The following is a 27,949-nucleotide window of genomic DNA, read 5'->3' on the forward strand; positions in this document are numbered from 1 at the left end:
GGCATTTGAGACCATTGATTTTTAATATTTTATTAAAAAAATACAAAGGAAATGAACTCTTGAGGTCAATACAACTCAGGGAAAGAGAAAAAAGTGGAATTTCAGAATAAAGGGAAAGTGCATCCTTCTTTAGGTTATCACATCCCCACACTTTCAATACCCACAAAACTAAGAATTTCACTCCAAAACACAGGGGGAGCCTTGAATGGTGGCTCAGAAATGGTGATAGCAAGTACTGGAACTAACAAAAGGATTTTGGTTGTCCTTGATTATTCTGTCCTGGGATAAATAAAATCCACCCTAAGGACAGGTGAGGGCCTTATAGTAGGAAAAGGATGAACTGTACCAAACACAGCAGTAAAAACCACTTCTCAGCAGAAGGGTGCCCTTAAAAGAATGGGGCAGTAATAGGTAGCTGAACTTTTTGGCTGCTGCCACCCCCACCCCACCCCAAATAAATAGTAATGAAGTATAATAGTGTAGTAGTATTTGAATCAACACAGAGAGATAGTGTCTCACCTACTCAAGGCAAACCATGCCACGGGTAGATGAGCCCTGGCAGGAAATAAGACGATTGTAAAATCACAGGTACTTCTAGTTTGTTCCCAGGCATACCGAACTCCCACTTTCATTCCATCTCTGCCCATCCCGACACTCGTTCACTCTTACTCTGTCAGTCTCTGGTGCCAAGATGTGCACCATTCTGGTTCAGAAAGTCCATGGGGAAATAAAAAGATCCTTCAGTATGACCACCCTCTCTTCAGTCTTCCAGGTTATACTTCAGTGGTGTTCTCAGTTCACTCACCTTCCATCAAATTCTTCTGACGTCCCTTACTCTAAACCCGGTTCTGATATACCAACCCTGTCCCTGAAGGGAGTGCCAGGTCTCTCTGCAAGCCCCCAAAGCGGGACAGGGGGCTCTCCCCTTTGTTATCCTCCAGAACGGAACTGCTGCCCCTAGCTACTGTAGACTAGGAAAGATCTTCCTGGAAAACAAGACTTGGATTTTACCCAGTTTCCTCAAGTTGGTATCCTCCCGATCATCTACGCTGGATACTGCCCACATTCCGTAGGTCACACTGACCTTAAGTGTCTGCAATACACGAGGCACAACAGATACAGAGATTCTCCTGAGCACGTGAGAGTGCTGTCTAGACCAGAAGAGGTGACCTGGCCTCTCAGATCCATTCAGTATGCACTGTCTTCCCTGGAGTGTCTGTTACCCACCCTCCTCAGGGACAACTACCAGCGCAAGGTGGAGTGTGTGTTAAATAAGTACAATCATCACTGCACTGGTGCTTGTAATCACCCTGTGCACACAGTGAGAAATAGATATTCTGGAAAGGATCCTTGACTCTCCCGTAAACTGTCCCTTGGACTGGTCACTAGCTCTGGATGGTGCTCCAACAACGGTCACTTCTCCCGAAGAACACACACCCCAGCATCACAGCGCTGGGTTCCCATGGATGTCACTACTTCCCAGCTGTCGATGATAGGGTCATAGCACTCAATGCTACTCAGCAGGGAATTCCCATCATATCTGAATGGGGAAGAAGCAAAAGAAAAAAATGAACTTTCTATTCCTTTCCATACAGTCCTACATTAAAGGCTGCCACTGGAGATGTCTCCCCCAACCCAAAGCCGGTCTTGATCCAAAAATTCAGATTGGATCATGTGGTCCTCGATCCCTGAGGACTCTGGTCTGGCTTCCAAATCCTTACCCTGCAATAGCATAAAGTCTCCCTCGAAGCACTGTGGCCCCGACATAACATCGCGGAGTGGTCATACTAGTGACAGTTGTCCAGGAATCGGTGCGAATGTTGTATGCTTCAACAGAAGAAAGGTGGGCTGTCCCATCAAATCCTCCCACCACATAAATATGGTCATTTAGCAGGGCTACACCTGCACCTGGGGGAAAAAAAGGTATAGCAAGTGAACACTACTAGGCTCAGGATCAGAATTCTAAAAACAAAACACGATCACTGAAAGCTAGCTGAATTCTACAGCAGCTGAGGGTATGGACAAAGGCCAGACAGGCCTAGAATAATCTAGTTGTCTTTATTCCCACTATATGTAAAGACAAGCAAAGGAGAGAATGTGGAACCTCATTTACTCTAAGTGTAAGTGAAGAAAGAACTACAACTCTGATTTGCTGATACCGTATCTTTGGGCCACCACTGCATGTACAAAGATTTGTCAGCACGGTCTATGGTCCTCTCCCTTAGGTATGACTGGGCTTACCAGAGCGCTTGGTGGCCATTGGTGTAACATTAGTCCAGTGTCCTGTGTGCGGATCATACTTCTCAACAGAATTTAAGATATTCAAGCCATCATATCCTCCTGAAAAACAAAGTACGGACCATTCAGAAATATTGGGAAATCCTCATGTCCATTCCCAATCTGTCTTTCAGTGTTTCAACTAATTCTTTCAGTTTTAGTTCTTAAGAGTTCCAATAATCCAAAGAGAAATCTGACAGTACCCGGTTTCCTGCTTCCACGAAAAAGAATCCCAGCTAACAGAAAAAATAGGATGACAGACTAGGATTTTACTTGAAACAAGTCTATGAACTTCATTTTGATAAAAAGAGATCCCCACCCAAAGGTTGCCACCCATGAAGTTCCCGCCCATGTCTGCCTCCCAGACCGAATACCTAGGCAGTAGATCACTCCGCTGGCCACAACTAGCCCGGCACCCTCCCGGGCCGTCTGCATATCTCCCAACATGCTCCACTGGTCAATGTTTGGGTCATACCGCTCCATACTGGTATGACGCCTGCTTCCGTCAAAGCCTCCAGACACATAGATCATATCTGCTCAGAATGAATGAATCACAGACTATTAGAGAATGAGAGATTTCTAATGACTCCTCTCTTTGCAAATTCCCCACAAGTCTTTCAAATGTTTGGGAGCAAAACCAAAGTGTTTTTCTTGACTAAGCCAATTAAGTTTTATAGGTAAGGAAGACATCATGTTTAAGACACCTAAAAAGATGGGGGGGGGGGGGGGGCTACGTGCCTCGGCTGGGCGTCCTTCCTGATTTTGGCTCAGGTCATGATCTTGGGAGGATCCTGGGATCAGGCCCCACGTCAGGCTCCGTGCTCAGCAGGGAGTCTGCTGGAGATCCTCTCCCTCTGGCCCTCCCCACCCAACTCCCACTAGCACATGCTCACACTGTCTCTCAAATAATAAATCTTAAAAACAAAACAAAACAAAAAAACAAAAAACAAAAACATAGAGAGGTGCCTGGGTGGCTCAGTCGGTTAAATGTTTGACTTTGGCTCGGGTCATGATCTCATGGATCCCCGTCTTGGGACTGAGCCCTGAGCTCAGCAGGGAGTCTACTTTTCTCTCTGTCCCTCCCTCTGCTCATGGACTGTCTTTTTGTCTCTTGTCTCTCTCTCAAGTAAATAAATAAATCATAAAAAAAAGAAAAGACATGTAAAAAAGAATGGGGTCAGATGGAATCCTCAAAAGCATTCAAAGACCAGCTGGAGTTTGCAAAAATATAACTAGCACCAATTCTCCACTGAGCGCACTGGAACTTGATTTAGCAACTCTGTCATCGGTGTTGAAATATCCATTAATACTGAAAAGCTTTAGTAACAATATTTCCAAAAGCAAAAATAAATATTTAACCTTCCAGTATCCTCCACATTTCAAGCTCCTGCCAGACAAGAGGAATGGTATGAACCCTGATCCGGCCCAACAAAATGGAAATAGTGCCCTGCACACCAAGCATACCTCCTAGGGTTGTGGCTCCAGCAAGGCCTCGTCGGACGTTCATAGGGGCAACAGAATACCAGACCCCATCCTCATCTGCCGTATAGTCTAGACATTCCACTGAACTGAGGCGGGAACGGCCATCATAGCCACCAATTACATAGATCCGGTCATGTAGGGACACTGAGGCCACATAACGTCTCTTACGAGTGATGCTCTATGGATTCAGGAGAGAAGAGGTGCAAATCATTTCAGTCATGCAAGTCTTAGACTACCACCTTTTGCTGACCTTCCTGTTTTTATCTACATCCATCTCCTTCTTCACTTATCACCACGAACCCTTCCTGAGACAGTGGTTCACCCTCAAGTGGTCTCCAATTGCCTGCTGAATGAATACCCTCTTGCTTGTTGTGATGCTTTTAAAGATGTAACCCTTCTGGACAGGTGTCTCTTTCCAAGGCTTCCAAAAAGTTTAGTGTCTTTCCGTTATCCAGTGTCTGATTCCTTTCTATTCCACTGTCTATTCCAGGGCTAAAGAACTGGAATATATAGTATCTTTCTATAAAGTAGAAAAGTATCCCCAAACTGTTAATCAAAGGGCCTGGGGTCCTAAAAGTTAGGAGGATAGGTTAGAAGATTTCCATGTTTTCTGGGGGTGCCTGGGTGGCTCAGTCAATTGAGCATCTGATCTCAGCTTGGGCCATGATCTCAGGGTTGTGGGATTGAGCCCCGTGTTGGGCTCCATGCTCAGTGAGAATTATGCTTCTCTCCTTCTCCTTTTCCCTCTGTCCACCCCTACTGGATCCTTTTCTCAAATCAATCATTAGAAAAATAAAAAATAAATAAAAAGAGATGTTCATGTTTTCTCAAGATTATTATTGTTCATCCAGCACTAAAAGGAGACACATAAAGGGAGAAAGATACAAACTTTAGACTTCAAGTGAACAGTAGTTCAATTTAAAATAACTTGGCACTGAGTGCAGTTTAACAGAGCAAGCTGGGAGTTACACAGATAGCTCAGGGAGGTGCCCAAATAGTGGTGGGCCAGGTAAGTTTAATGTGACACAGGGCCTTTGATATTTCTGAAGTCTGATCTGCTATCTAAATGGTCAATAACGACTGATTGATTTAGAACCTACCATGTGCATGCATGACACTGTCATAAGGAGCATCATGCTGTTACCAGGCTTTGCTATTTTTAGGGCTGGGTTACTTAAGATCTAGAGTCAGGGACTCAGGACATTTAAATTCTTTCCCCATGACTAGTTCCACCATTACTTACTGGCAAAAAGCTCCACTCCTGAGTCTTGGGGTCATATTTCTCTACTACATCGATGGGAGACTGCTGGCTTCCGAAGCCCCCAACCACTAGAAGCACCTCATTGGCTCCTGAGGACAAAAGGAGAAGATACATAGGTTACTTCACCATCTGAGGGGAAACATAAGGAGAAATTGTTGTAGGATTTTATGTGGCCCAGAGAAGCAATCTGAAATAGGACAGTCATCGTAAGGCTGCCTAACAGGAAATTTTTTTTTTTTAATGAGGCTCTAGCTCTTGAGGACTTGGATCTCTGAAATTAAAATTTCAGGACAACATAAAACTCCAGAAGGCAAACTTGAACAACACATCATACCATTCCAACCTATCTAGAGGACTCTAGTTGATATAATAAGTGAGTTTCTCAGTGCAGGTAGGGGGCTAAATGGGCTCCCTTATCTTCTCAGCCTGTAAAACTAAAAATGGGAGTGGTTTTTTTTTTTTTTTAAGATTTTATTTATTTATTCATGAGAGACACACAGAGAGGGGCAGAGACACAGGCAGAGGGAGAAGCAGGATCCCTGAGGGGAGCCCAATGTGGGACTCAAGCCTGGGACTCTGGGATCATGCCCTGAGCTGAAGGCAGACACTCAACCACTGAGCCACCCAGGCGTCCCCAAAATGGGAGTGTTTTGTAACGGGGAAAGAATATTCTATCCTTGTCTCAAGGAAGTTGGAAGTTATAGTTTAAGAAACCAAGTAATAGATTTTTAAAAATCTCTTTCCATGAATTTTTCCAATTTAGCCAACTTTATGACCATGTTCCCTGCCAAGTCATCACAACTGCCAGGTAATCATAAGAGCAGTCTTTTATTTTTTTTATTTTTTATTTTTTTAAATCTTTTTTTTTAAATTTTTATTTATTTATGATAGAGAGAGAGAGAGAGGCAGAGACACAGGCTGAGGGAGAAGCAGGCTCCATGCACCGGGAGCCCGATGTGGGATTCGATCCGGGGTCTCCAGGATCGCGCCCTAGGCCAAAGGCAGGCGCTAAACCACTGCGCCACCCAGGGATCCCATAACAGCAGTCTTTTAAATAGAGTCTTTTTCTCTACTATTTTCCCAAAGTAGGTATTTTGATGACCTTTATATTTTCTCCTCTCCCATAAGGCCTTCTCATGATAAAATAATTCTCTTTTGCCCTTTTTCAAAGAGCAAAGTCTTTTGAGAAGATCTGTACATGTGCTCTACTAGAGCTCATGGAGAGAATGGAGCATGTCATACAATTCAATTACTAGGAGGGCTTTTTTTTTAAATTATTTGTTTATTCATGATAGACACAGAGAGAGAGAGAGAGAGAGATTGAGAGAGAGAGAGAGAGAGAGAGAGAGGCAGAGACACAGGCAGAGGGAGAAGCAGGCTCCATGCACCGGGAGCCCGACGCAGGACTCAATCCCGGGGCTCCAGGACCGTGCCCTGGACCAAAGGCAGGTGCCAAACCGCTGAGCCACACAGGGATCCCCTCTAGGAGGGCATTTTGGAGACCAAGGCGATCTTATAAGTGACTGAACTTGAAAGAGCAAATGGAGTACCTATAAACGGACAAAAACACAGATACATCCCTAATGAAGTAAATGGCCCTGACAATTATCATCAATGGCTACTATAATCATTAGGGAAAAGCAAAGAAACTACTTTATAGTAGAATCTTAGCTCAAATAGGAAGTACACCACCATCACCTACGTAGTATTCTTGATAAAAAATTAACCTGAATCTTAAAATTTACCAAGCCTCTAGTCTAATCACCAGTTTATACAGTTTATAGACAATACAGGGACAGAAGAACATACTGACACTGCATGAATGCAATCAGCAAAATCCAGAATGTGGGAAATCCTACAAGTCAAACAGCCTGGTTTCTTCAACATATAAATTGCAAGGAAATACCAAAGTAGGAGGGAAAACCCCATGGGTTAAAAGAGACTGAAGAGAAATAGGAACTCAATGCACCATGTGGACCTTCTCTGTCTGGATCATGATGACTGGGGCAACTTAAGTGTTCAAACAGAAACAGGGGAAATATGAACAAGTACTTGATATCTGATGAAAATAAAGAACTGCTTGTGGGTTTCCTCTGAAGAGTGAGGCATTCTAGACACATTTTAAATAAATCTAAATAGCATTTTAGATATATTTTTATAAAGCAATATCTTTCAAAAATACATATGAAAGCGTAATATATATGGATGGAATTACATCCTGAGATTTGCTTCAAAATAGGTCATGCGTTGATAATTGTTGAAACGGTGTGATGGGGATCCCTGGGTGGCGCAGCGGTTTAGCGCCTGCCTTTTGCCCAGGGCGCGATCCTGGAGACCCGGGATTGAGTCCTGCGTCGGGCTCCCGGTGCATGGAGCCTGCTTCTCCCTCTGCCTGTGTCTCTGCCCCGCTCTCTCTCTCTCTGTGACTATCATGAAAGAAAGGAAAGAAAGAAAAGAAAGAGAGAAAGAGAAAGAGAAAGAGAAAGAGAAAGAGAAAGAGAAAGAAAAGAAAAGAAAAAAGAAAGAAAGAAAGAAAGAAAGAAAGAAAGAAAGAAAGAAAGAAAGAAAGAAAAAAAGAAAGAGCCTGCCCCACGTTTATAAAAAAAAAAAAATGAAATGGTGTGATGGCTATGGGGAAATCGGTTTTTCTGTTTCTGTATATATTTAAAATTTTTCTTAATAACCCAAAAATGAACCCTGAAGTTTAACCTCATTAAAGAGGGCATCTCTCTTGTGTACTTGCCAAATAAAGTAAATGAACCCTTTTCCAAGGTGAGCCAGTAAGCAGGTCTCAGCAGTCAGTTTCTTTTAGAAAAGTAAAGCATTTGAACAAAGGATCCTTTCACTTACGCTTGTTTGTGCATAAAATTCCTTCAACCTGGGAGAGGCCAGGACCACAAAGTATTTATTTCTTCTTTGGAGGCATCATTCTCTTATTTTCCCCTTTCTTACGGCACCTCTTTTCTCTCTTTGACTTGACTAGAGAAGATAAAAACAGTCCTTCTATCCACACACATTTCCCTTTATAGATAAATTAGGATGCCAGGGGGCGCCTAGATGGTTCAGTTGGTTAAGTGTCCAACTCTTGATTTTGGCTCACGTCATGGTCTCAGGGTCCTGAGATGGAGCCCTCTGTCAGGCTCCATGATATGTGTGGAGCATGCTTAGGATTCTTTCTCTCCTGCCCCTCCTCACCACTAAAAAAATTAAAAAATAAAACTCTTTAAAAAAAAAAAGTGATGCTAGTCAATGATATCTGTATGGCTAAGAGAATGAAAATACTCCACAGCTGAGAGGTATTTTCTATGTTTTGCACATTTAAAAAAATGTCCACTGTTTTCAGCTGTAATTCCTGCTGCTTTATGTAATTCCCAGAAATGAAAAATGACAACAGAAAAAAAAAACCCAGGAAAAAATCCACTCTTTCTTGATAATATGGTTTCACTCAGGCATCTTATGAAGGATGGAGACATAGAAACAGATAAGAAATACTTAGATTAGGTTACAAAACCCAGAGAAATAACAGCATTTGTTCTTAGTTCAAAGTTTCTCAGTAAACATTCTGGTCATATGTCTACAGTGCAACGTGGACAGAGGTGTCAGTGTGAATCTCCCAGGGATTTTATGGTTCTAAATGTCTGGGGCCCTAAACCATTGGTTCCAAAACTTCTTTGCCATGAAGGACCTTTTCATTATTTTCCTAAGATAGATCTTGGTTTTTTAAAAGACTTTATTTATTTATTCATGAAAGACATAGAAAGGGGGGGGGGGGCGGGCAGAGACACAGGCAGAGGGAGAAGCAGGCTCCATGCAGGGAGCACGATGTGGGATTTGTTCCTGGGACTCCAGGATCACGACCTGGGCCGAAGGCAGGCGCTTAACCACTGAGCCATCCAGAGGTCCCTAGATCTTGTGTTTTAAAAGACTATCTACTGGGCAGCCCGGTGGCTCAGTGATTTAGCGCCTGCCTTCAGCCCAGGGCGTGATCCTGGAGACCCAGGATCGAGTCCCACGTTGGGATCCCTGCATGGAGCCTGCTTCTCCCTCTGCTTGTGTCTCTGCACGCCCCCCCATGACTAAATAAAATCTTAAAAAAAAAAAAAGACTATCTACCAAGCTGCGTCTAACTAACTTCCCCATTGCTGCTGGAGTTACGTGTAAATGCCAACAGAACTTTTGAGAAGTATGAGAGCACCAGTGATTTCACCATGAACATCATTTTAGTCAATTCTGATGTCTTTTTTTAGTCTGTGTAGCTCTTTCTAGCACGAAAGCCATTTTCTTTTAGAAAATATAAAACATAACTTGAAGATTAATGTAATTGTCATCCTTACTTACATATTACCCCCCGGTTAAAAAGATTTAGAAGTTATATTTCTTATGATTATAAAACATACATAAACTACATTCTCACTGCTAAAAGAATTTAGAAAATATAGACAAATATTATGAAAAATGTTTATCCATAATTCCACAATATGAAGACACACCAAAATGTAAGAGATTATTCCTTTTCAGGCTTGTTTCTAAATATTTATAAACATAAATGGGACCATATTAGTTATATCCTGTTTTTATTTTTATGATTTTATGTTTTTAAAGTAATCTCTACGCCCACCACCAATATGGAGTTTGAACTCACAACCCTGAGATGAAGAGTTGCATGCTTCACCAACCGAGCCAGCAAGCGCCCCCCTTCCAGCTGTTTATATTTAGTTTTCCCAAGATATTAATAAAATCTTTTGATACATAATTTTACTATTCTTAGGCATTTCAGATGTTATTATAGTTTGAGATTATAAACAATCACATATAACCCTGTGATAAGTATGCTTGAATTTGAAATTCCAGTTCTTTTCTTTTCTTTCTTTCTTTTTTGTTTTTTTTTAAAGGTTTTATTTATGTATTCACAAGAGACCCAGAGAGGCAGAGACATAGCAGAGGGAGAAGCAGGCTTCCTCCGGGGAGCCCGATGTGGGACTTGATCCCGGGACCCTGGGGTCACTTCCTGAGCCGAAGACAGATGCTCAACCCCTGAGCCACCCAGGCATCCCAGTACACTCTTTAGTGTTTCTCTCATGTATTTTTGTTATGAGCTCTTTATATATAAATGAACTTGATTCTGCTGTCGATGTAACAAATTTACTTTCCTAATTTGTCTTACAATGTTGTGCATGATTTTTATTTAGTCAAACTCACTGACCTTATCCTGTGATTTCTTCCATGGTTCTGTGCCTCGTAATTCTTCCTCTCCTGAGAGAACTTCTAAGTGTTTCAATGTCTTCAGACCCTAAGTTGGGGACTACTACTCAAACTAACATGAAAAGAGCTAGAGAAAGGACTGATTAGAAGGAAACCTGTTTGGGATCCCTGGGTGGCTCAGCGGTTTAGCGCCGCCTTCGGCCCAGGGCATGATCCTGGAGACCCGGGATCAAGTCCCACACTTCGGGCTCCCTGCATGGGGCCTGCTTCTCCCTCTGCCTGTGCCTCTCTCTCTCTCTCTCTCGAATAAATAAATATTAAAAAAAAAAAAAAAAAAAAAGAAGAAGGAAACCTGTTTGTTCTTTGCCAATGAATGGGGCGGGGGAGGAGGGGGCAGGGGATGGGACTTGTTAAATTAGATTTTATCTTTAGCATGAGGAGAGTATGTCTAAAACGCCTGACAAAAACAGTATGAAAAAGCACATTAGTAAAGCCAAGGCATCTTGACAGTGTCCTTGTCATTATTTGGGCAGGGGAGATAGGAATGTGTGCAAGCCGTGGGATGCAGTCAGAGGACTATAGTAGATACGACTGCAGGATTGCTAACATCACAGGCTTCAGAGATGACATTTCCACATGTATTGCTCTTTAGCTCAGAAAAGGAGATTGTGACAAATTAGAAATGGCAAAATCCACTGTATTCTCTGTGAGAGAGTTATGGGTAAGACGTAAATAACTAAGACAAAATCCCCACCCATTATTTGGAATGCCATCTTTATGTAGCTGTAAATTTAATTTCCTTATGCTGTATGCAGAAGAGTCATTATCCTGGTAGCTGGTTTAGTAATTGCTATGAAGGGAGATGAGAACATGATAGTAGGAACAATTTATTTCTAAGACACTGACAAGGAGATGCTAATATAAGAATCTAGTTGAAAGGACGCCTGGTGGCTCAGTGGTTGAGCATCTGCCTTCAGCTCAGGGCGTGACCCCAGGGTCCCAGGATCGAGTCCTGCATCAGGCTCCCCACAGTGAGCCTGCTTCTCCTCCCTCTGCCTGTGTCTCTGCCTCTCTGTGTCTCAAGAAAGAAAAATCTTAAAAAAACAACAAAAAAAAAGAATCTAGCTGGAGACAGCTTCAGAATTTGTTTTCTGGAACTTCAGAAAAATAACCTCATAACCCTAAGGGCATGTAGAATCCCATTCGAATCTCTCAAGATCTTCTCTGTATTTCTAACATTTCCATACTGACATACACTGACATATGGTACTTATACCACTAAAAAAAATCAGGGGACGAATCATCATTCTTTTTTTTTTTTTTTTTTTTTTAGATTTTGTTTTTTATTCATGAGAATACACAGAGAGGAAAGAGAGAGAGAGGCAGAGGCACAGGCAGAGGGAGAAGCAGGCTCCATGCAGGGAGACCGACATGGGACTCGATCCCAGGTCTCCAGGATGACGCCCTGGACTGAAGGTGGCGCTAAACCGCTGAGCCACCCGGGCTGCCCACGCACGAATCATCATTCTACTTCAAACTATCAGTGAACCAGCTTAATTATCAATTAACACTCTCATATACACGAGTCCACAGTTAGGTAAGAGAAAAAATAGACAATACCAAAAACAAAACACCACCCCATAGATCATTTATAACCTATAATAGTGGAATAGGGAGGACAGGAAACAGAAGTGAGGTAATATCTGAGTACCTACTACCCGTCAGCTTCAATGTCAGGCATCTTATATACACCATCCCATTTAATCTCCACAAACATCCAGGGAAATAAGACATTAGTATCCTCACTTTCCAGGCAGAAGCACAGGCTCAGATAAATTGATACCTTACCCAAGGTCAAACAACCAGTCATTGGTGGAGCTGTGATTTGAACCTAAGTCTCTTTGCTAAGATAACAGCTAATGTATACAGCACTTGTCAGGTGCCAAGAACCAGCCCAAGCCTTTTACATAAATCACTTCATTTAACTCTTCATAACCACCTTTGAGGTAAAACTATGATCCCACTTTAGAGAGGAGGCAACTGAAGCACAGAGAGGTGAGATTTCCTGCCAAAGTTAATATACGTGCCAAGCAGTCAGCTGGGATCTGCACCCACACAGTCTGGCTCCAGAGTCCAGGCTCTGAACTCTTGCACGTCACTACCAACACCCCTGTACTTTATACTGTCCTGCTGCTTTTTCTTCCTCTTTTTATTCCAGAATGGCGAAATACAACTTGGCATTTGAAATAATTTCTAATTCACAGGACTCCAAAAATAGTGAAATAAAATTATAACTCATGCTGCATAATACTCGACAATTTAGAAAGTGCTTTTACACACTCTATTCCATTTAATCCTCCAGGTATGTCAAATACATAGGGAAGGTATCCTTAGTTTATAGGAGAGCTCAGAGTGGTGAAGTGACTTGTCCAAGAGGACGCCATTACTAAAAGATTAAAAACAGGTCCGAAACAGGTCTTTGTATTTCTTCCTGAATGTTCTTTTTTTTTTTTTTTTAAATTTTATTTATTTATGATAATCACAGAGAGAGAGAGAGGGAGAGAGAGAGGCAGAGACACAGGCAGAGGGAGAAGCAGGCTCCATGCACCGGGAGCCCGATGTGGGATTCGATCCCGGATCTCCAGGATCGTGCCCTGGGCCAAAGGCAGGCGCCAAACCGCTGCGCCACCCAGGGATCCCCTGAATGTTCTTTTTAACTACATCATGCCACCTGGCAAGGGGGAGTTGAAAAATATCCCTTCCTTCTGCCAAGATGCCAGCTTACCTAGACGAGCCCTCGTTCTGGGTCCCTGCATCTGACTTCGCAGTTCAGGCCTCAGATGAAACTTCTTTGCTTCATCAACTAGATCCCTGCACTGCAGACTACAGCGGATGAAAGGCTGAAACACAGCAGATGGTAGAATGAGCCACAGGGGCCACATCTTGAAAATGAATATAAATGGCACATATAAGAAATAACTTCTTGGTAGAGAAAACCAGTTTCTAAAGCTCTGTGGTTCCAGAAGGGCTGCTAGTAATTATGCAGTCTCCACAAATTAAACTAAAAATTTTTAATAGACAATATATCATTACACGGTTCAAAAATCAAATGACATAAAAAGAAATCCTGAGGAATCTTCCCTATCCACCTCAGCACTAGGCATTAACTACTTTTACTTGTTTGTTTGTATATCCTTCCAGTGATTACACAAACTTAAGTGCGTAATAGTTAATAAAAATTTTAAGGGACAACCAAAAGGCTTCTGTTAATTCCTGGGATGATAAGAAATAGTAAATCTTATCTGAAATAATTTCCCCAAGGTTCATGGCACCGTCACAATGCCTCTGTCTCCACCTGACGGCGCTCTGTAATGGGCAGCTCTTCACATCCCTAGATTCACTCTGCGTCCTTCTCCACTCTGCTCGCTGGTTTAGGAGATTGGCCTACATGAAGTAGGTCGTGTGGTCCCCAGGCCCTCTGGGTTCTGGCTGGGCTCAGCCAGTGAGGAGCTGTAGAGGAGCTCAGAGAGAGAAGGGGAGTGACGCTGGGCTCCCTCAGGGCAGGACGAGTGGTCAATCTGGGATTTCAGTCCTGAGTCTGACTCGAGAGTCTGAGCTACGGATCACTATATAAAGAAATAGACATGATGGCTACAGGAGTTGCTAGAAAGAAATTACAAATATGAGAAAGAGTTTGACACATGGCACTAACCAGCCTGAAATTTTTCTAACGTGACCTGGAAAACTATATATGTAGTTAAGTCCCCAAGAGGTCTGGGGCTGGGCCAGAAGGAATGCATTCACTGACCTGGGCTTCACCTGTATGTTAAACAGCAGTACTTGCCAAAGTATGGTCTAGGTCAATCGGTGATATATATGGCAAACATTATGAAAACACAGCACACACCAAGAACTTGGGCTAGAGAAACACTTTTATTAAAAAAAACACAGTATAAAAAAAAACCCACAGTATAACCCATATTGATATTAAAATCCATTAAACTACTTTTGTGTTGGTTTCACAAGAGGTCAAAAACAGAGACTTGATAAATCATCTTTTTTAGAGTAGTTTGGAACAACTTATGTTTGATGAAGGGGACGTTATCATCTGATGTTGCTTATATAAAACACATAAGAATATATAAAACAAAAAGACAAGAAAACAGAAAAACCCTAGATTTCCACTTCCAGAAGGCTGACTTGCCAAGCAATTGTGGGGAGACGACCTCGCAACCACCGTCTCCGGCATTCCTAGATAGGCTAACTGGGAGGCCTGAGTACACAATACTAAGCTGCAAGAGATATTCAAGGTTTTGGATCCTTTGTGTTTTGCATGTCTTACCTCAGCGTCTATCACGTCCGTGATGTACCTGGGGGTCAGCAGGGGCATCCGGACATACTGCAGCAGGTCAGGCAAGGATTCTTCACGCTCCTTCTTGGCATGCTTCACCCAGTTGATGACAGCTTCAAAGACGGGCTCTTCCGAATCTACCTATAAATGTATAATTACACCTCATGGAACTCTGCTTTTCCAATCATCTCACAATCTCAGAAAGTAATGGTGCCTTACTGGTGCCTGTCTCCTTCCTGTTCCCCATTCCCTACCACCATCATTTCCTCTCTTCCAGAAATAGCTACGCTCTTGGGAAACCATTCTTGTCTGACACGACTAAGACCAACAAAAGAGCTGCAGTCGAATGGGGTAAAGAATCTGAGACAGCGCCAAATAAACCATCAGTCACCAGTCAGCTTTTACTTCAGAGGTTTTTCCATTCCTAAATTTTTTTTTCTGGTCATTTTTGAGACTTTACAGTGGGGGGAGGAATCTGTTGCCCTATTCAAAACTGGCTTTATTTTTTTTAAAGTATGTTTAGTGCTCAATGTGGGCCACGAACTCATGACCCTGAGACCAAGACCTGCACGCTCTACTGACTGAACCAGCCAGGCACCTCCAAAATCGGCTCTTGAAAACAACTTGTGTTAAGTGTAATAATCTAGTGACCTCCAGAATTGCTCCCCAACTCCTCCATCAAGCCTGTAAGGCAGGAACTTCTCACATCATTATGCTATAGCGCTGCAGTTTCCAAAGAATCGTCAGCTCGTATCTGAACAATTACCAGTTGGCAGGCGCTGGGCTTTGAGATGATATACGTAATTAACCACCTGGGGACCGTATCTGTTTTGAGATACCTTCCAGAACATGACAGTGCCTAGATTAAGACATCACTCTGTGGACTTTTCCCAAGAACTAAAAATAGAGAAAATATTTCAGAATGTTCCTTCACTGGATTTACCAAACATCTACTAAGTGCCAGGCACAGTGCTGGAAGCTGGTTATACATCGGTAACAAATTAGCATGAACTTTGCTTTTACGTGGGGAGATAACAGTAAAATGAACAATCCCACTGTCATTATATACCATGCAAGAAAAGTACAGGAGCTATGAGACAGACAACATGATGGGATCCCTGAGGAGCTCAGCAGTTTAGCACCTGCCTTGGGGCTCAGGGCATGACCCCGGGGTCCCAGGATCGAGTCCTGCATCAGGCTCCCAGCAGGGAGCCTGCTTCTCCCTCTGCCTGTGTCTCTGCCTCTCTCTCTGTGTGTCTCATGAATAAATAATAAAATCTTAAAAAGAAAAAAGAGAGAGAGAGAGACAACATGAGATTTCCTAATTTAGACTGATGGGTCAGAAAAGGCCTCCCTGCAGAAGAAACAGATTTCAATCTGATGGATGAGTAGCAGTGAGCCAGGAAGAGTAAGAGAGTACTCCAAGGCAAACAGAAGAGCACAAGCAAAAACCCTAGCGCCGTACTGTCCAGTACGACAGCCATTAGCCATGTATGGCTATTTATATTTACATTGATTACAATTAAATAAAAACTCAGCTTCTCAGTCCCATTAGTCACATTTCAAGCGCTCAACAGTCACATGTGGCTCGTGATTAGCACACCAGACAGCACAACTATCGATCCTCTCCATCTTCGCATGATGTTTTACTGGATAGCACTGTCCTAGAACAGAAACGAACTGACCGTGTGAGAAATGACAGAAGGCTGGTGGGGCAGAGTGAATGAGGCAGAGAAGAATGGTAAAAGATCGAGCTGGAGAGGTGACCAAGGGCCAGCTCAGAGAGAGCATTAGAAGACTGGAGTTCACTCTAACAGCAACGGGAAACCTACTAAGAGGTTTCACCCAAGCTTGTGATATGAGCATACTGAGGTCTGTAAAGATTACCCTGACTACCGTGGGCAGAACAGTGTGGAAGGCCAAGGGCTGGGACATCAGTTAGAGCCTCCTCTGGCACATTAGGCAAAAGGTGGTGGGTGCTTAGACTATGGCAGTGGTGATAGAAATTTATGCACTGAATTTATGAGAGGTCAAACTGACCAGCCTACTGATGGATTAGATGCAGAAGGCTGTCCACAACTAAAAAAAAAAAAAATTTTTTAAAGAATGACAAGCTAATAGTTATAAACAGCTACATGCTAGCTCTGACATATTCTAGGTTAAATTAGATATATCAACTTATAATGTTGTTTTTCAATCATGAACAGAGATCCTTGATCTTACTGAAGACAGAATAAACTAGAATTGCAGAGAAATAGCTAAATTAGGAGGAAAACACCCCTACATCAATGCCTCACTGCGAAGAAAAATTTCCTAATAATAGATTTCACAGAGAACTATTTTATGTATCAGGCACGGATACTTGTATTTAATGATCAGAATGGCCCTATGCACTAAGCATGACTATTATCTACAGAAGAGGAAACTGAAGATCAGTGGTTAGGTTAACACATGTCACAGAGCCAAAATACACCCTAGCCTGATTCTAAGGACCATGCTGTTTTCACTACTACATTATACTGTTTCCCATTAGGTTAAGTACTATCGTTTTATACAATTAAGAGGAAGTATTAGTTGGGAAGTAATATGTCTGGTTCCTCTTTCTGACTGGTACATGGAAAAAAAAAGTGCCATTTGCTGTCTTTCCAGAAAAAAAAAAAAAAAAAACCAGTCCTGACAGATGCTGAAGAAAGATTATATATGAGTTCTCAAACTCTTTTCACCTCAGTTTCTGAACAAAAAAGTTAGTCTTTTGCTCTTCCTGGTCTCCGTTTAATTTTATTCCAAAGTCTATATAGTTCTAAAATAAGTGATTGCTGTAACTGCTTGCTGATTTGGTCAATTAGAAAGTAACTAGGCAATCTGCTCATAGTTTCTTGGAACAGAACAATCCAGAGCCAGACTGCCCGGATAGGAGGCCTAGCTCTACCACTCACTGGCTCTAGTATGGTAGGTACCTTAGAAGCCTCAGTTTCTGCCTCTGAAAAACAGAGACAGTTCTGAGAACTACATAAGGTGTGATATTCCACGAATGGTACCCATTGAAAGGAAAGTCCAGGGTATAGGGATTTTTATCTGCTTTGGCCACAGTCAGATTGCTGGCACCTGGAACTGTTCTGGACATACAGTAAGTGCCCAATAAAAATTAAATAAAGGAACCAACAGTAAATGTTTAGTAAGTTTATCTCTTTTGTTATTATGTGCAGTGAACTTCCAAGTCTTTAGTGCTCATTCTATTCACTATTATTTTCTAATGTATGGATAAATCAAGACAAATCAAGATATCCTAGCAAGTTATCAGTTTTGCAAGTCAGAAGAATGTGCCATTTGTCTCTATGTGAAATTTCAGTGCATGGACACAATGTCCTGCCATAGCAAGAGTGAGAACAAAACTTTAGCAAATATTTGGCTCAGTAACATTTGTAACAGCAGTTTCTCTGGACTAATATGACACCATGTCAAACTGGAAAATGATTCCTCGTTAGCTGGAAACAATGTCACCAGTATGCCTTAACCAATTTTCCCTCAGAAAAGTCAGTAGGGGGACACCTGAGTGGCTCAGCGGTTGAGCCTCTGCCTTCCGCCCAGGGCGTGATCCTGGAGACCCGGGATCGAGTCCCGCATCAGGCTCCCTGCATGGAGCCTGCTTCCCTCTCTGCCTGTGTCCCTGCCTCTCTCTGTGTCTCTCATGAATAAATGGATAAAATCTTTAAAAAAAAAAAAAAAAAAAAGAAAGAAAAGAAAAGGTCAGTAGGGGGAGCGCCTGGGTGGCTCAGTGGTTGAGCATCCGCCTTTGGTTCAGGGTGTGACCTCAGGGTCTTGGGACTGAGTCCCATATCAGGCTCCCCACAGGGAGCTTGCTTCCCCCTCCACCTGGGTCTCTGCCTCTCTCATGGATAAATAAAATCTTAAAAAAAAAAAAAAAAAAGTAGGGAAAGCAAAAAAGAAAAAGTTGGCTATAATTTGATAAAAAATATTCTTAAGACTATTTATTATATTACATGAGAATCCTAGTTTTAACAAAATAGGTTATCATTTGGTTTACGGAAGTATATTGTAGGATTTTTTTTAGCAAATTCCTTCTATAACACTTTGACTATTTATCAGGCTTTGATTCTTTTCAATTTATCTCTTGTTTCAACTGAAGTGCCACTAACTTCTGGGAATCCACTAATTCAAAATTCATTTTTTATTATTATCTAAGGAGAATGAGAGGAAAACCAATGAACTCTTGGCGTTTCTAGAGAATTGAATTTCTCCTGACTGGAGGAAACAAAACCTTACAGATGGACTTCTTTCCTATCACTTGGCTCTGCTAGGCATTTTCTAGGAGCTACTAACTAGAGAATCTGACCACTAGAGATTAATGCCTTGAGCTTCAAAGACCTCTACAGCTCTATAATGGACTTCTCACTCCAACTGTTAGCCAAACTACACACCTCTATGCGATAAAAACTGCTGAACTATTGGCACTATGACTTAGCGTCAGGACTGACGAAGATCCTTCTTGCTGGGGAACATCCCTGAACCCTTGCCCACCCACAGGTGGTTTCTATTCTGCTCGGTGAAACATGACTCCTTCCAGGCCTAGTTCACATGTCCCTTCTTCCCACCCCCTCATACCCACTTAGAATCTGCTGCCTGCTTATGATTGCCAACCTATTTTCACTTCCTTTTTGCTCTAATTTTAACTTGGAAGGTTTAATTCTTTTTCTAATTTCTTCACTTTGAATAAGTTCATTATTCTCATTAGACTCTTTAAGTTTTGTCTTTTTGTCTGTCTCTACCACTACACTGAATTACTGAAAACGAGAACTGCATTTTACTCACTTTTGGATCCATAGCATCTGGCACATAGAGTTTGAGATTATCTACTGCTGTATTCTCAACATTTGTAAAATGAGTGAATGAGTAATAGAGAAGTGTTCTACAGAAATCTACTTTCCTTCCAATATCTTATTCTACTTTCTTTCTTTATTTTTTTTTAAACATTTTATTTTTTTTTTAAATTTTTTTTTTATTTATGATAGTCACAGGGAGAGAGAGAGAGGAGCAGGCTCCATGCAAGGAGCCCGACGTGGGATTCGATCCCGGATCTCCAGGATCGCGCCCTGGGCCAAAGGCAGGCGCCAAACCGCTGCGCCACCCAGGGATCCCTCTACTTTCTTTAATAGTGACTCTTCACCACTGGGATCATATATTGAGGAAGGTGGCTAACTCCCTCCCATAAAAGTGCAAATAAATTTGGCATATACTTTCAGGGGCTCTGAGTGAAACCTGTGGAGCCAATATTGATACTTTCTTTTTTAAAAGATTTTTTATTTTTTATTTATTCATAGAGACACACAGAGAGAGGCAGAGACACAGGCAGAGGGAGAAGCAGGCTCCATGCGGAGAGCCTGACGTGGTACTCGATCCCGGGTCTCCAGGATCACGCCCCTGGGCTGCAGACGGCACTAAACCGTTGCACCACCGGGGCTGCCCGCCAATATTGATACTCCAGATGCCCTGCTATATAGAAGCACAGTAATTCCACCTTGCTTTTTCCAAGTTCTGTAATGGCCCAGTCTTGAAGAAACCCTAATACCAAGCCAAATTTATACCTGAATTTCATCACACTTGATTAGCTTTTCCACCTCTCCTTGACTCAGAAGAATGAATTCTTCATGCTGCACCACTTCAGGAAAATGCTTCTGGCTAAAAACCTCAGCGGCTTGCATCAGGTCAACACAATTGTGAGTTTCAGCAAAATCCCTGATACCCAGGCAATTAGAGGGGTCCAACTGACTTTCTAAGAACTCACAGCAGGCTTGCTTCACACCTAGGACAAACACAGACAATGAACACTTCAGGATACTTGACCAGGTGTGAACTGGTCTACATTCTTGGATCAAAACCCCTTCTCTTCATGGTACCAGAGGAATCCTGGTTCAATACTGAATGATCAGGTTAGAAATTTTATGCTTAAGGAATTCAAATGCAATTTCTGTCTCCTGCGCTATGTGACCCTCAAGTAAGGCCTTTATAACTGTGTCTGATTCAGCTTTAAAATAAGTATAGTAAGACAAATTGTTTCTATGGACACTGGCACAATTAATCCAAAATGCCCATACAACTCTTGGGAATCAAGCTTTTATAAAACCAATCACAATTTAATATAATGTGCCTAAGTTTACTCTATATGCAAACTTACTGAAAGACTCCTATGAAGGAAAAGTTAGAGATACTAACACCAATCTTTTATTTCTCTAATTGGAAAGTTCAGAGTACAAACCTAAGTTTTCAATTACATATTAAAAAAAGAAAATTTTCAACCACGTGTTTAGAAAAACTGAAAATCACAGAAATATTAGTGCAAGAAAGATGGACTGGGAACAGGAATGTCTAACCCTGTAAAAACATTATGTACTTTCATTTTTATGTGTCCACTTAAATTTTCAATAGATAATTTACATGATTCAAAAATTAAAAGTACAAAAGGGTTTGCTGTGAATAATCCCCCACCCTCCCTACCCACCTGGCCCTCTAGTTCCCTTTCATGAAGGCCGTGAATAGTATCAGTTTTCTGTGTTTCCTTGCAGAGTTCTTGTGTACATACATGTAAGAAAATATGTCTAGCATTCCCTCTTCTATTTTTTAAAAAATGGAAAAGATGTAAATGCTCTCTTCTAAAGAGCCAAATATTCGTATGTGGAGACGTTCTTTTATATTACGACTGAAATCTGATCTTCTGTGCCACAGGAAGTAAATGTGAGCACCCACAGTCTGTCTCCATAACGTCCATAATTAAGTTCATATCGTTATTTTTAAACATCTCCAAGGCTGCCTTGGCAGGTCAGCAACGTTAGCATCCGTACCTTTCAGCTGGAGCAGACAGGCTGCAGGGAGCAGTTCTTGTACATTCTCCACTGTCACATGTACTGTTTCAGTGTACACGAAGTCCAACAGAATTTCCATGGTAGAAGCAGTTAAACCCTGAATATCAACATAAGGTTTCCCCTTCTCTGAAAGCTGAAAATTCAAAGGGTGTGAAATAATGGTGGTTATGATCCCACAAAAGAAAGGCTGAATCTCATATCTAAGAGCTTGAAGGGACATTAATCGAATGCACAGCTTTAATAAGTTATGGTCTAATTTGTTGGATTTGTAGAAAGCAAGTATGCCATATATCTGGTAGCTTTTCAAACTGGGGGCAGCTGTATGCAACCCAAGAGCACACGGCGAGGTGACACTGTGGAATATCAATTTTGCCAGTGAATAATTTAAAATGCTGCCTTCATAATAAAACAAGCCTAGAGCTTTTACAGAATAGAATGCAAAAGTTCCACAAAAATACTATCAGTGTCCAGGAGCTTTTAAGATAAAACACAAAATTTCAATAAAGTTTCATGCTTGTAGAGAACCCTGTGGCTTACAGCTCCAGACTCTCTAAAACTACTCAGTATTGTTCTATTTGTCTTTAGACTACATTTGGTAATGACAAAAGATGCAGGTCATCTTAAGGGGCCCTTCTACTGTGACACTGTCTGAATATAAGGAACTTGTTTGATACTTTCTCAAAATATTGGATTGACTCTATCGACTCTATTGTTAGTGGCATGTTTAGTCTAGAATATACTCTTGGAATTATGAATATTGAAGATGCCAGATAACATAGAAAATTGTTTGAATAAGGGTGGAAATCTTCAGTTTTATAGGACAGGAAACTATCTGAAAATCGATAACCTTATGAAAATTTTATTACATCTTAACCTTAATTAGAAATTCAAATTACTCACAAAACTCCAGTGTACTTTAATTCTGAACTAAATGTCTTTATCATCTTTGATTCCTCCATCAGCCCAAAATAATAATCAAAAAGTGTTCTCTACCAAAGCCATTGACAAAATCAATCCCTGACATTAAAAATGTCACTAGTATATTATTTTGGAAAAACTAAAATTTTATTAACATTGCACATAATAAAAAATATTTACAAACAAAAATATGTAAGTACATTTATTCCAGAAATTTATTATTCAATAAACTATTCTTAAATAACTTAAATATGAAAATATTTCACTATTAATTCAGAGAAATTTATAGTATTTTACATTTACATCTGCTTTATAATTTTTCTGAGAGTTATTTCCTATCTTATTTACTTATTTACTATCATTTCTTATTTATTATCACTTCACCCAATTTTCACGGCAACCTGATAAGGACTTAGAGTTCTGATATTATTCATACTCAAGACATAAACGACCTAAGGTTCAAAGAAGTTATGTGACTTAACCAAACTCTCTTAACTAGTAAGAGACAGATAAAACTCAGAGGTCCCTCTTGCTTCACTCAAATGATCTTTCAGTTGGACCACATCTGAGGAGCATTTCAGGGCTAGAGGGGAACAATGAAACCATCTAGTTCAACTACTTTACTTTAAAGATCAACCCAGTGAAGTTATATGGTTGCCAGGATTCACACAGCTCAGCTAAGAGAATTGAGCCTAAGACCCAGGTCTCCGAACCCTCTCCTTTAAATCAACTGCTCCTAAAAATAAAAGACAAAACCATCTGGTATTTTCTTGCCTAAAAGCAGTTTTTAAAGAAAGACTATAAAATAATCACTGATGAGAAAAAGGAATTCTTTTATAGAACTCCAGATTTCAACGTGCAGAGAGAGTAAAGACAGACTAATTTTCCTCAAGCTGACAAAGAACAGGATGCACAACATATAATTAGTAGTCAGCAGTCCTGATCCATTAGTACTTCATGCTCAGCAGCTGCTGAGAGAACCTTCCTTACCCAGTTAAATGCCAAGTGCTTCTGATGCTCTTGGGCAGATATTCCTTCTGGAGCACAATATGGGACAGGGATGTGTGATGTTGTATTACACAAGAGCATTTTAAAATTAGCCTGAATTAGCTGGAATATCTGTCAGGTTTCCATGTTTTTTCTACCAGCCATGTGACCGAGCACCGGCTCAGAGCATCATAAACTATTTTTGCTTTGAAATTATAGAATATAAAAATCCACATATCAGAGGCTGAGGAAGCAAAGAAGTTAAAATTTGTATAAGGCAAGTAAGATTTGTATGAAGCAATATGGCATATATTCATAGCTTTTCAAATATGGCATATATTGTTTGGGTTTAGAGTCAGAAAATTTAGGAATAAACCCCATCTCTACCATTTATAAGCCATGTGACCTTAGGCAAGTCATTTAATATCTGAGACCTTGTTTCTTCTTTTGTAAAATGAGATGGTAACATCTAATCCTAGCGTGAAAGAAATACAACAGTCACTTAACACAGTACCTGGCCCATAAAAAGAAGTTATTGTCATTTTTATGTTACCACCTCTCCTATTCAGATCCAACAGCAACATCTTCACTAAGGAGATGAGAGTAACTAAAGAAAACACTGGTGGTTAACAAGATTTGTAACAAGATTTGTAAAAAGGCTCCTGGGTGGCTCAGTCAGTTAAGCCTTGGACTCTTCTTGATTTCCGATCAGGTAAAGATCTCAGGGTTGAGAGACTGACCTTGGGTCAGGCTCCCTGCTGGGCATGGAGCCTGCTTAAAATTCTCTCTCCTTCCCTCTGTCCCCTCCCCACCCACCCTTCCTAACCACCCCCCACTTGTGTGCACTCTCTTAAAAATTGTTTTTTAAATTACACTAACGTAATGTAATATTTCAGGCATATATATAAGTATATATATATAAGTATATGTACATGATATAATACACACTGGTGTATTTTCACTCAAGCTTAAAAAAATTCAAGACAAGGGACCCTTGTTGGTTAAGCATCCAACTCCTGACTCTTGATTTGGGCTCAGGTTATGACCTCAGGGTCCTGAGATCGAGCCTTGTGACGGGCTCCATGCTCAGCAATCTGTTTCCCTTCTTCCTCTGCCTCTGTCTCTCCCTCTGCTCTTGTGTGGTCTCTCTCTCTCTCTAAAATAAATCTTTAACAAAAATTCAAGATAATTGACTTAAAATTTAAAAATCAGACTTGAGATTTTGAAAAAATAGAAAAGTGCAGTGTTCTCTGCTGTTTGGCTTTCTAACAGTACTTCACAATATATTCAACGGCCTCACTCTACAGTGCTCTGCCAATTACTAAACCAATCTTTTTTTTTTTAAGATGTATTTATTTATTTGTGGAGCAGGGCAGAGGGAGAGAATCTTCAGACTCCGTGGTGAGTAGGGAGCTGAAGGGGAGCCAGAGGGGAGGAGTGGCTCAATCCCAGGATCCTGAGATCACAACCTGAGCCGGAACCAAGAGCTGGATACTTAACTGATTGAGCCACTCGGGAACCCCTAAAGCCTTTCAAGACTTCATTTATTGATTTGAGAGAGAGACACACACACACACGGAGGGAGGGAGCATGCATACTCGGGTGCTGGGGGGAGGAGAGGGCAGCAGAGACCCCGTGGAGCAGGAGCCCAGAATCAAGACCTGAGCAGAAGGCAGACACCTAACCCACAGAGTCACCACCCAGGCACCCCACAGTCTTTAATACCTATAAGCACAACTTTTATCTTGTCAGTCAACCTTTTCTTTATTCCCTTTAACTGCTTATACTCCATAGTCAGCATCTTTTTCCAAGTTGTACTTCACACGCCTACACAGTCATGAAGTCATTAAGTCCTCCTCCCATCTGAAATCTACATGGGTAGAACAAATGTTGATTTTCTTCATACACTGTTGGGTGGAGTTGGATGAGGACTGCATCTTCTCTCCTCCCCTTCCCTTTATTCCCCTAGTATTCACTTAAAAATATTTGATTTTAGAAGGAGAAAAAAACCCAGCAAAACAATTTTTAGAAATAAGTAAAATCTAGTAGCTGACGTTTGTGTTTTACCACATGCCAGACACTGTTCTAAATACTTCAGATGTGGTTTTCTCAAAGAACTGTCACAATAACTGTGTGTGATCGCATATTGCTATCACCCCTGACTTAGAGATGGGGAAAATAAGACACAGTCAAAAGACAGATTTGGACCATATACCATAGGAATTCCCTACTACATCAAATTTCTACTATTTCATTCAATGAAATGAGACAACCATAAGGTTACAAGTGTGAGTTTCATTTGCGAGCTGGTAACTTACCACTTACCTCACTAGTGAACATGGCGCAGAAGTAATCACTACAGGCAGCTAGCACAATTCGATGTGCGGGGAAGTCTTTCTGCTCTACTCTCAAAGTCACATCGCAGAGGGTATTGCTCTTCCGGAGAGAGTTCATTGAATTGAGGATGGATTTAGCATGAGTATTTGTCATTATGTCTTTGGGGGCCATAATGCCTCCCATCAAGCAATATGGAGAAAGAATGAAAGGGGTCCTTGGATTCTGCAAGTACAAGAGGAAAAAACCCAGAGCTCGCTTGAAGACTAGGAGAACTAAACATATTCCACACAATTAAGGACGCTTCCTCAGACCCAAATGCAAGTAGAGGGTACGCCTATTACTGGTCTTCCCACAACAACCCAGCCACTAACTATCCCAAGTAAACACAACCTCTTCCTCTGAATTCTAATATGGGGCGCCCCTACCACTTGACATTTATTACAATCAACACTCAACTATTGTAAATAGAAGCCACACATATCTTGCGTAGCTTCACAATGCTGTCATGTCAAATGATAAAATGAAAACATAAAACTTGGGCAGCCCCGGTAGCTCAGCGGTTTAGCGTCGCCTTCAGCCCAGGGTGTGATCCTGGAGACCTGGGATCGAGTCCCACGTCGGGCTCCCTGCATGGAGCCTGCTTCTCCCTCTGCTTGTGTCTCTTTGCTCCCCCCTCTCTCTGTGTCTCTCATGAATAAATAAACAAAATATTTTTAAAAACCCCCAAATTTCCTAAAGGTGTGATTACCACTATTATTTAATATCCTTGAGTAGATTAAATAGACAAATATTTAGAAAACAGCCTTGTTTTATATATTTTTTCCTACTACAGGAGTTATTAAATACTTAGAAATCAAATGCAAGAAAAGAAAAATTGTGTATTTGACTTAGAGCGATAAAGGCCTGAGTCAGTGAAAGTGTACTTTTTTCGAAAGAAGTATCCAAAATTATAACTTCCAAACATACCTGGATTTCTTCTTAAAATGATACCCTGAATAATGGAGACACTGCAAGCTTACCTATGGACTTTCACGTGATTAAGTTCTCGAAGCTCTTCTGCGGAAGGGCCGTCCCCCAATACGTTACTAGTAAATGTGCAGTAGGAATTCTCGTATGCGAAACTAAGAGCCTAACTTATTAGGACAGAAACCTATTAAAACTCCATTACTAATTTTACTGCCATACCCAGTCGCTTGCAAAGTTCACTTGCATGCATCAATTAAATAAACTCAGTAACATATATTAAAAAAAGAAAAAAAAATGTACTTTTTACTTTGTTGACAGGCTTTTAGTGACACTTTCTTTTTTTTGTTTCAAGGAACAATTTCTGGGGGAATAAAATGGGATGGTTATTAAGAGAGTCTCATCTGGAATCTAAAATTTTCTGAAATAATCCCAGAAAAAAAAATCAGAGTATGATCTTCACGAGTCCACGACTCGCACCCATCATCTCGGAGTAGCACACACAAGGTCCTGAGTGCTCCCCTCCCCTAACCCTATGTCAGCACAGCATCCCACGAGCGCCCTGTATGGCCTCCCCGACAGCCTGCAACATGCATGTCGCAGGGTAAGAGCTGATCCACCGAAGCCTGTGGCAGTTTCCGAAGAGACTGTCCTGGAGCCTATTTACTCGTGGCCCCGGAGATGGGACAGGAGCCTGCACGGACGCCCGTTTGCGAGAAAGCTCACCTGGGCAGGCACCTGGGGAGGCACCAGGGCAGGCACCTGGGCAGGCTCCTGGGCAGGCACCTGGGCAGGCACCAGGGCAGGCACCAGGGCACGCTCCTGGGCAGGCTCCTGGGCAGGCTCCTGAGCAGGCTCCTGGGCTCGGCCGGGCCCGGGGTCCACGGCTTGGGCGTCCCACCGCGGTCACCCGGGCGCAGGGCAGGCTTCCTGCTGCGGTTCCCGCCCCTCGCGCCCCGGCCTCCCGGTCACCCTCACCCTAACATCCGGCAGGGCCTCCACGGCAGGTCCGGGGGAGGCGCCCAGGCGGAGGAGGGGAGGAACCCGGCCGCAGCCTCCCTCCGCCGCCGGCGCCCGCGCGTCCCGCCCCGGGGGAGAGGACGGCGGGGGGCGGGGGGCGCAGCCGCGCCGACTCACCTCGGCTCCAGCCACGCGGGCTCGCCGGGCCCGTCCCCCGCCCGCGGGGACCCCGAGGGGCGCGGGGCCAGCAGGCGGCTCAGGAGGAGCCCAGGCGCCGCCGCCGCCGCCCCCACCCGCAGGCCCCGGAGCCGTCACCGTGGTCTCCCGGGCTCA

The 27,949-nt window shown here is 42.2% G+C and overlaps 1 protein-coding gene across 1 annotated transcript; it reads right to left on the reverse strand.

Annotated features, from left to right (window-relative positions):
* Window positions 1-14: 14 nt before the first annotated feature.
* On the reverse strand, window positions 15-27,949 carry KLHL12 (kelch like family member 12). The gene is made up of 12 exons (XM_041773397.1): window positions 27,794-27,949; window positions 25,682-25,915; window positions 21,431-21,584; window positions 20,177-20,394; window positions 14,565-14,714; window positions 13,008-13,122; window positions 5,003-5,109; window positions 3,742-3,937; window positions 2,652-2,810; window positions 2,242-2,340; window positions 1,722-1,908; window positions 15-1,540 (listed from the first exon to the last, which is right to left on the reverse strand). Exons 2-12 carry the CDS (start codon window positions 25,874-25,876, stop codon window positions 1,414-1,416), a joined length of 1,707 nt encoding a protein of 568 aa, XP_041629331.1. The 5' UTR covers window positions 25,877-25,915; window positions 27,794-27,949; the 3' UTR covers window positions 15-1,413.

This window comes from Vulpes lagopus, chromosome 1 (assembly GCF_018345385.1).
Source record: "Vulpes lagopus strain Blue_001 chromosome 1, ASM1834538v1, whole genome shotgun sequence".
Taxonomy (NCBI): Eukaryota; Metazoa; Chordata; class Mammalia; order Carnivora; family Canidae; genus Vulpes; species Vulpes lagopus.